Genomic DNA, 12471 nt, shown 5'->3' on the forward strand with positions numbered 1-12471 from the left:
TATTTTCCAAAACATGGTGGGTCATAACTCATAATGCACCTGCATGCATATGCATTGGCTCATTAGAAGAGAATACTGAACTTTGATACGAAAGCATGATTTAAATTATGCAGCATGATTTCATTAGAGGTAACTTGAGCAGAAAAAAACACAACCTCAGGTTACCCTCAGGCTGGTAATTCCTTTTTCAAAGAGAAAGCAACTTGCTGCATCAATAAAATTATAACCGCAGTATAATATTGACATGCTTGTTATATACTGAAGCCTTTGCACGGTTCTGCAGTTACTAGCTGTGTCAATGAGTTCTTTTGCAGACTATCAGTCGTTCATTGATGAAATCCTTGTCTGTGATGGAGTGAGAGTGTAAAAAGAATCAAATACATGATCCCTCGACAGGTTTCGGAGCCTCGTTCGGTGAAAGAAGTGAGAGCAGAGGAGAACAAAGTCCACAGACTGTGCTTCAGGGGCCAGAAAAAGCCTCAAGCAAACATTCCAGCCTCTGGCAGAGCGATTTAAAACCTCTGAGCAACAAAATGAGAACATTTATGGTGCTCGGATCAATTAAAGCTAAACCTTAAAACAATTTGCTTAAGTACAAATGCTTATTATTTTGCTTTAACATTAGGGAGACAGATCTGGGAAATATTACATGCGATGCTGTAGGTACATTATGGAAAATATTCTGAAACCATAAAAGCACACACGGGGCTGTTTGAAGTTTTCCAAAACAAATTCAATGTTTAGATTTGTAATGAAAAAGAAAAACATCTGTCAAATCCCAGCTAACGTGAAGTTTCTCTGATAAAAGGAAAATATGATTTTTGTCAGTGATTATAATATTAAATAATTCATTAACAGAGTCTGTGACCTAGAAAAACAGGATTTTTTTTTGAGACTTGCAGGAGCCGAGCGCTCTGCACTCTTCCTCCTCCGAAGATGAGTGAACACCGTCGGATGCAGTGCAGCTTCCTCACTGGTGCAGACTGTGTTGCCGGTGAGCTAAATCTAATTACTGTTAATTATTTTTCCCCCCTGTCTCGGCTGGTAACCCAGAGCAACCGTCTGCAGCCTGTCTGTGTTGTGCGGCGGGGTTTGGTAAATGATGCTGAATCGCTTCCTGGCACAGACGACAACTATAAACCTCCAACAGCCCCCAAACAGAAAATCACCTAAATATTTCTGTGTATTTAGGGAAGATGGAAATTGGTTTTATGGAGCTCTGCATTGTAATTGCAGCACAACAGTAGTGTAATCATTTAGCTATCATAACTTTATATGTGGTGCATGTGTGCAATTTAGTTGCTTTACGATTTCAACAGAGGAGGAATGTGTTTTAAAATAATTTCCCTGTAATCCTAAACAGTCATGTTCCTCTATGTATAAATATACATCCTTATAAAACTTTGGCTAAATATAAAAACATGTTTCTCAGTAGAGCGTCATTCATAGATATCAGTTTCCCTAAATGTGCACAAATTATTCTCTGGAAAAACTGAGAAAATGTCAAATAAATTAAATAAATAAAAAACTCTGATATGGATCTGAACCAAAATTGAATAGGTGCTTCCCTGACTCATATCACATCCTTCCACCAACTTCCATGAAAACCTGCTCAGTTGTTTTACATGTCATCTTACAAACAAGCAAACGTAATAAAATCTAGCATCTTCTAAACTATTCAGCACTGATTTAAAGTAAAATCCCTTTTCAGAGTTCCTTCTAAAACCTTTTAACAACCCTGAAGAAACACTTTGCAGAATGGAAGAAACATAGATTTTCAATGCCATTGGGTCCCAGAGGGGAATCCGATGCCAGCTACTACATGGTGAATGGTAGACTACTTACTGTAGGTTGCATAACATATTGTTGATGAGGCATCCATGACGTACTCTGGACCTGAGGACACACACATAAAATGTAATATTATGGTAACAACATAAATTCTCCTCAGTCTTTTCCTTTTATTGTTTCTGGCCAGATCCATTTAGTATCCAACCCACATTAAGCAATAAACGCCATTCAAATATTCACAATATGTTCAGATACTTCTTCAAAATGATTGCTCTGGTTTTTAATGCACCACAATGGCTGAACTTTACACAGATTAAGCCGAGCCAGAGACTTGAATAAAGAATTGTCTGGAGGCAGTAAACGTCTCTGCTGCCTCATTATTTAACAGTAGAACTTATGCATATAGAGACGATAAATTAGGCAGCTTCACTATATTATAATTAGAATAATATTAAAACTATGATTTTCAGTGGAATAATTTTCCAGTGGAATAATTTCTCAATTTATGTTTCAGCCACAAAAAAGTCTGAAAACTAAAAACATTACAAAACAATTATGTATTTTCCCCCTCATTACTGGGATTAGATGTTTTAAATATATATTTTTTAGAGTAGCCTTATGTTATGCAAGTCAGTGACAGTCTAATATGTCACTTCCATATTTGCATTTAATCGCCATATGGACCAATTACACTTTTACACAAAACGTTGAACATTAAACTGGTTTTGATGCTGAACATTAAAAGATGATGGTCTTTCAACCCTTATCTTGAAAGAACCTTTGCCTGATTATTGAACAGTTAATACAGTTTGGGAGTCCTCAGGTCATGATGTCTCCACTCATGTGTATAAGCTCTATCAAAATAAAACTAAACATGGATTCCTTCTGGCTTCCTTTCAGTACGATTGAGATAAAGTATTGGAAACACAGGGGAAGGTTGATGCTCAGTGGGCTGAAGGGTTCTGGAACTCTTTGGACCGTCCACTAGACAAGACCAACAACTTCCTGCAGGATTATTATTCATCGATAACTAAAAGGTGAACAGATCTTCTCTTTTTCTGGGACACACACACAAAGCTGAAGGAAATCCCAGGTACATTCACAGGTGAGGAATGAGGAAGTAAAAGCGATGGTGAAACAGTGACAGAGGCCATGATCAAGAGACTGGAGGGACGGGGGAGCAAACACAGCTTTCCACGGGCTGCAGGGAGGAATTAGACAGCTTGTAGCAGACAAACACGCAGGCTGGCCGCTGATCCTGGTAAAACGATTAGATTAAACAAAGACAAACACGGATTCATTTGCTATAAGAGCAATCAATCCTCTGAGCCAACCCCGAGCGCGTGATCTGGATCCGCACCTAAACAAGCCTCGGATCCCACAACCTGCAGCCAAGTCCGTTTGTTTGCACAAGGCAATATTTGTTCTCCCGCAGCTGAGCGGGACAGCAGAGGGACACAGAGGAGGCTTATCTTTATTCACTTAACTTCAGCGTTCTCCAACCAGGAAGCTGCATGACCATCATGCGATTTATTTAATAGGAGTGTGGGGAGCAGGGGTTTTACACAAAGGCTCCTTTACACTGGGCTCATCGGGGCCCGGCTCAGATGAATGAAAAGATGTGGTAAAATAAGAGGGTTTTATATAGTAAGGTGAGATTGCTGCAGGAGACACTGCTGAGCTAATACTGATGCTTTAGTTTTATATTCAACCCAAACTCATTTAAATCACCACCTCATGTTTTCCCTTCTATCCCAGGTCATCCCCTCGTTTAATGTTTTGCTGCATCTTTTAAAATCTAAGATAATTTCAGATTCATGATGCGAGTTGACGACATGTCTCTGCTTATCTGTTTTTTTTCTTCCATTTCCTTCCAGATCCTCGTTGCACCATCCGACATGCCTCAAAAGTGATATTAAATAATCTGCAAACGCAAATATCTTCAGATCACATGAATAATGAATGAGTTATTAATAGCAAGTTTAGAGCAAATAAACAGAAGCTAACATGCAACTTCTGACTCAATAAAGATGAGAGCAGTGACAAACTGTATCTGATGATTGGTTCCCACTCTCTGCTCCGCTAGACTCTGACAGATTTGAGATGTGTTTACACAAGTCAAGAACAGGTCAATAAATTCCTGATTCTCTGATACGAATCCTGAGAGCAGCGCCCCCTAGAGCTTCATCATCACGTTACAATAACAAGCCTTCGGTAAAGGTTTTTAAATGGATTCTGTTCAATCAGATTTAGGCACAAAACAATGGTCTTGGCTTCACTCCCATATCGAAGGTTCATGTTTTGTTGAAGTGTTTCTACTTGCTCCATCCTCCTCTTATCGAAGACTCTGTCACCTTTCTTCCTCCTATGTGTCATGATTACTGCAGCCGCTAGAGGTCAGCGAGGAATAAAACGTAACTATGGGTCATAATAAGCAGCTGTCAAATTTTAGGGGAGGCCAGTTTTCCAAAATGAACCTTTCCACTTTCTTACTATTGCAGAAATGTCATGTCATAGTGTTACTGGAAACAAATTTCAGCATCATGAACAACTGCAGCTTTTTTTGTGGCTTTACTTTGCGTGATCATGATCTTACATTTGAGAATGTGAGACATTTAACAAATTATGTATTGTAGCATTATGTTATAAGATGTATTTTCTGTGGCTTATTGGGCCTTGACTCAAAATACAAATCATTGAAGGATGAAAGAAAAGTTTCTTTTTGTGTTCCCAGATCTGAAAGTTTTTGCCAATTCTTTTGCAGATGACGACTTCATTTCAACTCCTCTTGACTTGGACGTAAAAAACCTCGCTGACGGAGTGAGTTTGTTTATTCTACATTACAACAGTTAGTAAGGCAACAGTTATTCCACAGCTACAGCCGGTTCAGGGTGACTGACCTCAAGAGTGACCCCTGGCTGAACCCCACCGCTTGTGTTTCCGTTTAAAACAGCCTGTCAGCCAATACGCCAAAAAGCCAGAACTCAGTCAGTCGTTCAGCCGCTCGTTTAGCCAGTCAGTAAACCAGCCTGCAGCCACACTTCCCACCAGCCAGCCAGTCAGTCACATACTGTATTTAGTGCCCAGTGAGCCGGCCTGCAGAGCCAGTGATGTAAACCAGGCCGCGGCTGGCTGGCGGCACTAGCCCAGATCTTGGTGGTGATCTGGCCTGGACTGGATCCTGTCATGCGGATCATCAAAGCTGATTTTTTCCAGGAAACAAAGCCAATCGTGATTCCAGCTCCTCTCCAGAGCCAGGCTCCCAGAGAACACACCGCAACACACCGCTGCTGGCAGGGGTCATCTCCACATTTGATAAATCAATGCCGTTAAAATAGGAGCTCAAAAGAAAATATCCACTCGCCATAAACATGAGAGTATAACTGACATGTACAGTGATTTCTATGCTCCTTGAGATTTTCATTACAAAGGTAACAGTTTCCATCATAAAAGAAAGTGATTTCCTTTTGTCTGGCCTGTCTGTCTTGTCTTCCCTTTCTCTCCTGCCTCTGCGCCTTTGTACTTGAACAGAAGACGAAGGACTCACCTTCCTGCCGTGACTGGCTGAAGGGCAATATTACAGGAAGCGGCGGCGGAGCTGCCCGATATTGAAACTGTGAGGATTAATATTCCTCAAAAGCCCGGCCATTGTTTTTGATAAATCAATTTGGGAAGCCTTCCGAGAGAGGATTAGAGATGCGCCTTGGCCCACTTTTCTCTCTCCTTCTCCTCCTCCTCCTCCTCTTTCCCCCTTACCCTCCACCGCAGGTACTGCACCAGAGTTTTAATCAAGCGCACCTCAAAGACGGGGCGCAGTAACCTTCAGCATCACCCCCCCCACCACCACCACCACCACCACCAGAGCCAGAGCTATCACCATCACTACCACTTTCCTTCCACATCTCCCTAGTTGTCTTTCTCTCCATCTGTCCCTTCTACTTCCTCATCTCCCCTTCATCTCGCTCACTATCTCCGCCCGTCCGTCTCTGCATACCAAACGCACCCGATGGTAAACGATAGCGTCTGAGCGAGAGGCCGTGGTGGCAGCGCCTATTGAGGTTTAGATTTAGCAAAGGTTGCCGCGTGAAATGTGCGGCAACGTAAAGTGGGAAACGCTCCTGACATCTCACGCAGCCGATTTTCACGTTCCCTGTCCGGCTCGGTTTCATCACGCCGCAGATCACAGCTGCGAGGAATGTGGAAATTCACTTTAGGGAAGAGGAAGCCATCGTATCGAGGTCGGCATTAAATAAAATAAAATTAAAAAAAATGTCTTTCATGGCATTATCAGCAGAAGGAGCACAAAAGATTTCAGTGGGAAAACAGGGAGAGGGAAAAGAGTGTTTGTGTTTCCAAGACACATTCATCCTTGATGGGTGATTTTCTTTTTTTTCTACCCTGTCAGCCTTTCTCCCTCATCCCTTTTCTGTCGTTGCTTGTTTTCTGATGCCTGTTGTGTTCGCCGCCTACGAAACAGATGTCATCGAGCACAGCTGGAGCGGCGAGGAGACGATGAGAGAAGAAGAGACAGCCTCACGCTGTGTCGCGGCCCACCCCCTCTCTTCTATCCACAAAGTAAAACCCTCCGATTACACGTACACACAAGTCTATCCATAATGCAGTGCGTTACGGGCCCACCTGATATGTGGAAACGGGGGAAGCAGCGATGAAGGGCGTGATGGAGGTCTGTGCGATCATGCGGTTGGTGGCGATGCTGTAAGGCGAGGAGTAGAACCTGAGAAGAGAGAGAGAGAGGGAGCGAGGAAGAGGGAGAGAGGAGAACAAGAGGAGTGGAGAGAGGGGGAGAGAGGAAAGTACAAAGCAGAATAAGTGTCAAACTCAGATGAAGTACACACGGCGTAATATAAATTTTATATTTTGTTACCTTACTTTACCTTTACAAACTGAGTTATGAACTGTCACGTACTTAAGTGTACAAATGTTTCTCTGTCTGTGTAATAAAGACAAATACTTGCAAACTTTAACACACACACACACACACACACACACACACACACACACACACACACACACACACACACACACACACACACACACACACAGAGACACACACTGGACTCATCCTATAGATTGCTCTGAGCAAACACTTGGCCGTATATAGGACTCCACATAAAAGTTTCATGAAGTGTCTCATAGCGTCTCAATTGAAAAGTCTGTTTTTATCATCGTATAAAGTGGGAGCTTGTTTGTATTTCTCTCCCACAAATGTTCCCGCTGGCCGGCCGGCTTAAGAAACACGTCTATACGGCGAGTCGGAGAGAACTGGATTCATTTGAAGAAGCCGAGGTTTGACACGAGCTGCGGAGAAGTGAGTCGTCGGCGGCGCTGGTTAATCTTATTGCGACTGAATGTTGCTGAGATCCCAATAGTCTCTGTCACCTGAGCTGAAGATCATATTACCGGCTGAGGATACTAGACAGGTTATGTACTCGGCTCTTGGACACCACGCTGGATTGGAACCTACGGAATCAGCTGTTAGAAGTTGTATTACAATTTATTTTACCCGTAATGTTTAGTGTGAAGTCCTGGACACCCAGAGCTTCTTATCATCGTTTTATCAGCTGTACACTGACTGACTTTTTCTCATTTTCAAAACAGATGCTTATGAATAGGCAGTTTTTTTGACCTGATGACATTTCAGAACTTTACAGCAGAGGGAGACAATGGAGTTTAATTCCATTCTGTTTGTGATGTTTACAAAAGCAACAAATCCCACATACGTCTATTTGAATTAAGCTTATTGTCGTTTGATTATTGTTTGTTCACAAAAGGTGAAACTTTGTTCTTGTCGGTCGAAAATCAGATGACATATTTGATTGCTTCTAAATGTTTGGCAAATTAAACATATATATATATATATTTGTTAGTTTTTGGCTGCAATGTGTGTTAGTTTGTTGACAAGCACTTCCACTTAAATCATTTTCTTAATAATGACTTTAAATGGATGAGCAAAAAATAAAATATATCTGTTTATTTCAAGAAAAAACCTTTGTGTTTTCAATTGTAATAATAATTTTTACACATACAGCAGTGGGTCTGTTTTATTTCAAACAAAGAAAGTAAAACAAGTGTCAAAACAAATGAAGGATAGAAGAATACTACAAATTTCCCTTTGCTCTTCTTCTATGGATATATTTGATAATATATAACAGACATTGATACAATGTAGAGCATTTATATTCAGCCCGCAATATAATATACATCCATTAAGAGTGGGTAATTTGCATTATAATTTCATTTTACCTTCACTAATTCAATACGCAATTGAATCTTTTTATGTATCAGTAAGCACAGTGAAGTGAAGTGCAGCTCTTGCTTTAAAATTTCAGGCTTAGTTTAAACTAAATCACATAATTCCACAATTCTCGCGCACGCTGAATCACCATATTTCTTTGTGTTAATGTTTGAATAAAGTTGAATACTTTTACTTTCTTTGCTTCTTAATTCACCCCATTTCCCCTTTTCTCTCTGCGATGCTAAACTTTAGGTTGAATGTATTAAGAGTGAATCATTTCTTTTCCCTTCCTGTTAATATCTGTGGGAATATAATTTGGCGGATTTGCAGCAAAGCAGGCTTTTACATGGCGGGCTGTGTGTCATGAGTGATGCTATTCATCGAGTTATATTTTGGGGGGGGGGGGGTTTGAGGTTGACTCCAAGTCACTGGGGGATAAGTGGTTTAAGAAGTGGGAAGTGAGGAGCTTCCTGTGAACGACCGAGGCCACGGGGAGACGGAGGGGGGGGGCTCGGCACTCTCCTTCCTGCCTCAGCACTGTTGGGAAAAATAAAACACGCTGCCGGGTCGTTTATTTCCACAGCACCATTAAGTCATGACATAAAGACACACAGTAACACACAGGAACAAACACACACATGCATACGTAAAGACACACACACACGATAACGCACACACACGATAACACACACACACGATAACACACACACACACACACACAGGCTCTCTTAGCTGCAATTCCTCAACTGACCCCACCAAGGAAAACTGATTTTTCTAGTCCATATAGATTAACTTAATCAAACAGTAACAAAGTGCACACACTACATTCATCTTCATGTATGACACCGGTATTGACTCGGGTCCCATGAGCCGGGAGGTGAGTGTGGTGCACGGAGCAGAGGATGGATCGACCACCAGGCTCTTACCCGTTCTGCATCGCGGTGGGATCATATGTTAACGCCATGCCAGTCTGCAAGAGAAGAGCACATGGTGACAAATTAAGAGAGTTGCATAAATAGAAAATAAGATTAAATTGCTACAAATGAAAATGTGACATTTGAGAGGACGCAGCAGAAAATGTTGGTCTTGAAACAAAAATATTTTTCTTCTCATTTGCAAAACCATTAAATAAATCAACATTTTTGACTCATTTCAGTTTTTGTAGAGCGTAAAATAGTAAAATATACCTATAAAGATCTATCGGATAATACAGTGTAGTTCAAAAATCTAAGACCACATTGAAAAGCTATTTTATTTAGAGCTATTTTCAGGTTTACTTACAAATTAGCAGAAAATTGGAGGATTCTGAATTTGTTTCTCTTCACCAGGGTTGACAAATACAAATTTACAACCAAGAATATTTCACTGCATTATATACTCTGGAAAAATCATATGTTACATATCGAACAACATACCCATCAATAAAGATATCTGTAGAAGGTTTAATATACATATATCAACATATTGATCGGGCTCTAATTTAAATCACAATATTTTAACCGTTAGGTAAGATCAATATTTTCTGAACGACACATATATCTATAGAATATATATTCATACATCGGACATGTTCATTGTTCCGCATCGTGCTTTTGTGTCCTGTGTGTTACCCTGAGCTCCTACACACTGTTTGTCTCTGTCGATTTGTTCTTGCACCAATGTCAGCGAGATAATTCGCTGTACCTTCATCGTACTTGGGCGGTAACACGATTTGGACCCTGATGCTTTTTGTTGGAGATAAATTAAATCAAATAAAAAATCAACTCGTTCCAAATTGGAAAAACTGACAAGTGACAAAGCCGATGTGAGGAAAATCTTAGTCAATAGGACAAAGTGAATTAGTATCGAGGACGCCTCCTTCTCCATTTCAATCACGTACAATCATGTTTTTATGAATGGGAGGAAATGAAGAAATGCCCTTTGGTGAGGAAAGGAGTGAGCAGAAAACTGAGTCCTTTGTCTGGAGATGCTGTGCACGTGTGTGGTTGTACGCGTGCATGCTGGCGTACGTGGGTCTGTGTGTGTGTGTGTGTGTGTGTGTGCACGAGGCCCTCTTAGAGTCCAGGAGAGAAACCTGTGCGCTGCAATCCGTCATCTGCATTCCTGAAGGTTCTCCCCCGGAGGAGAGCTAATCCGATTTCTTTTAACGGGAGGCTGCTGAGGACGGCAGATTTCATCAGTGTACACACTCACACACACACACACACACACACACACACTCCCTCTCCCTGCCCTTCCCCTCTCTCACTTTGCTCTCCCTTCCCCTCCTTCCGTTCTTCGTGGTCTTGTGTTGTCTTCCTTTCTCTCCGCAACTTTCTCTCTTCACCCCTGCAGCCTCCTCATCTCTTAATCTACCCTCCTCCCATCTTTCTGTACAACTCCTTTACCCTTGTTCCTCCAGAGGACTTCCTACGCTGAGCCACACTGTTGTGGGAATAGTGGCTCAAAGGAGCAGGAGGAGGGTCAGTGGCCCTGGAACAAACGCAGAAAGAATACGCCCTCGCTGGCTCTTATAGTGTGGGTGTAGTGTGTGTGTGTGGTGGTCGGCCATTGTGTTCAATTAGTGTGAGAGTGCATATGAGGAAGTGGTTAAAAGCAGACTTCTAGACACATTTCTGTAAAGCTACTGGATGCCTCTGTCCCTGTGTTTTATAAATATCTTCTACTATTATTTATATATATTATAAAGACGTCAAATAAAGAAGAATTTTCAGTGCTTATATACTAGGAAAACACAGCTCACAAAAGCCTGAGGAAAACCAAAAACAATGGATTCTCAACAATAGCTAGTTTCAACCATAACCTTAATTTAAACCTAATCCTTAAATATAACCCTTAATTATTATTGTCACAAGCCTCAATTGGAACATTATTAAGCAGCTTAAGCAATTAGTGAGAGAGTGCATATGAGGAAGTGGTTAAAAACAGACTTCTAGACACAATTCTGTAAAGCTACTGGATGCCTCTGTCCCTGTGTTATAGAAATATCTTCTACTATTATTTGTATATATTAACCGTCAGTGTCCAAGTCCACAAGGTTTCATGGTGAGTGTTTATTCACCCTCTTCACTCTGAATGTGAGATAAAGAGATTCTGAGAGCCTGTTTGCACGTGCATGTTCACATGTGCACTAATAGCATGGGCAGACATGGCCAGCTGTCTGGCTGATAACTCCCCGAAGTGCTGCCCTTGGTTCCATGTGCTGATGAATTCCACAGCAGAGAAGCTGCTGGCCGGGGAACCTGCTCGGCCAGTGACTGATTACTGACAGAGTGTTTGGCTCTGGTCACACCGAGGGGAGAGGAAGAGAGAGAGACAGTTGGTGTATGGTTTCGTCTGAGCTTGATCCAAGACTGGGAGACTTTACTACGCAGTATATCGAACAGGCTCAGCAAACATGCTTGGTCTGGAGAAAAGATGCCACTAATAGAGCTGCTTTATGTTCGGAATGAAGTCAGTTACATCCTCACCTGATGCTGCGATTTAACAGAAGGTATATGAGTTCAAAGATTTCACATAATCATGCATAACAAATGCCAAAATGTGGTGTATTAATAGCTGGAGAAGTGGAGAATAAGTGGAGAGTGACTGTGATGCGATCGTTAAGTCAAGTTGTAAAGAGTTAGTTTTTCATGCTGATTTGCCTCAGGTGCAAATTATGTACAGAGATGATGTAATCTATTAAAGTTTGACTCATGTTACAAAGCAAACAACAATGATTAATCGTGATCCTCTGGGTTTGAACATTGTTGGATCATCAAGTGAATAAAGGACTAGTAGTTTATTGACATTTAATATATATATATATTTTATATTATAATACATTTTTAACACGCAGGTCTAAAAATAGTGAGGACAGCCAATATCAGGCACCTGGAAGGACACCTGTGCTGTGAGGGTCCAACACAGGAAGAGTCATCATCTCTTATCCACACACACACACTGACCTGCTCCCTCCTTCCATACACAGATTTGCTATTTATTTTTTCTTCTTGCCTCATGGCCACACACACACACACACACACACACACACACACACACACACACACACACACACACACACACACACACACACACACACACACACACACACACACACACACACACACACACACACACACGCACACGGACACACACGGACATCTGTCAGGCTTTCACACAGAGTGGAGAGCCGCATGTTTTTTTCATCTACACTCATTCCCCAAGAGTAGGTGCTTGAGAAGTGTGACTTTGAAAGTTTCTGCGTGTAGGAGTGTGTGTTGGTTACAGAGGAAGTGAAAAGAGAGAGAGAGGCACAAAAAGAGGGAGCACCCCTGGTGTTTATGTCGGCGTGTGTGTGTGTGTGGCGGGGAAAGAGAAAGTGCAGCGACTAATATGTTTGTCAGCAGGAGACAGCGAGAGACAGCACTTTGTAGACTCCCACT

General features: G+C 41.6%; 1 protein-coding gene across 3 annotated transcripts in view; it reads right to left on the bottom strand.

Annotated features, from left to right (window-relative positions):
- Positions 1-12471, bottom strand: part of rbms3 (RNA binding motif, single stranded interacting protein) — a 267760-nt gene that overhangs the window by 23096 nt on the left and 232193 nt on the right. For all 3 annotated transcript variants that reach the window (XM_061092598.1, XM_061092596.1, XM_061092597.1), the window contains 3 exons: positions 8974-9017; positions 6430-6526; positions 1846-1896 (listed from right to left, as the gene is read on the bottom strand). In XM_061092598.1, the coding sequence (XP_060948581.1) occupies positions 1846-1896; positions 6430-6526; positions 8974-9017 (192 nt within the window). The remainder of the gene's footprint in view (positions 1-1845; positions 1897-6429; positions 6527-8973; positions 9018-12471) is intronic.

The sequence above is a fragment of the Limanda limanda genome, chromosome 19, assembly GCF_963576545.1.
Source record: "Limanda limanda chromosome 19, fLimLim1.1, whole genome shotgun sequence".
Lineage (NCBI taxonomy): Eukaryota > Metazoa > Chordata > Actinopteri > Pleuronectiformes > Pleuronectidae > Limanda > Limanda limanda.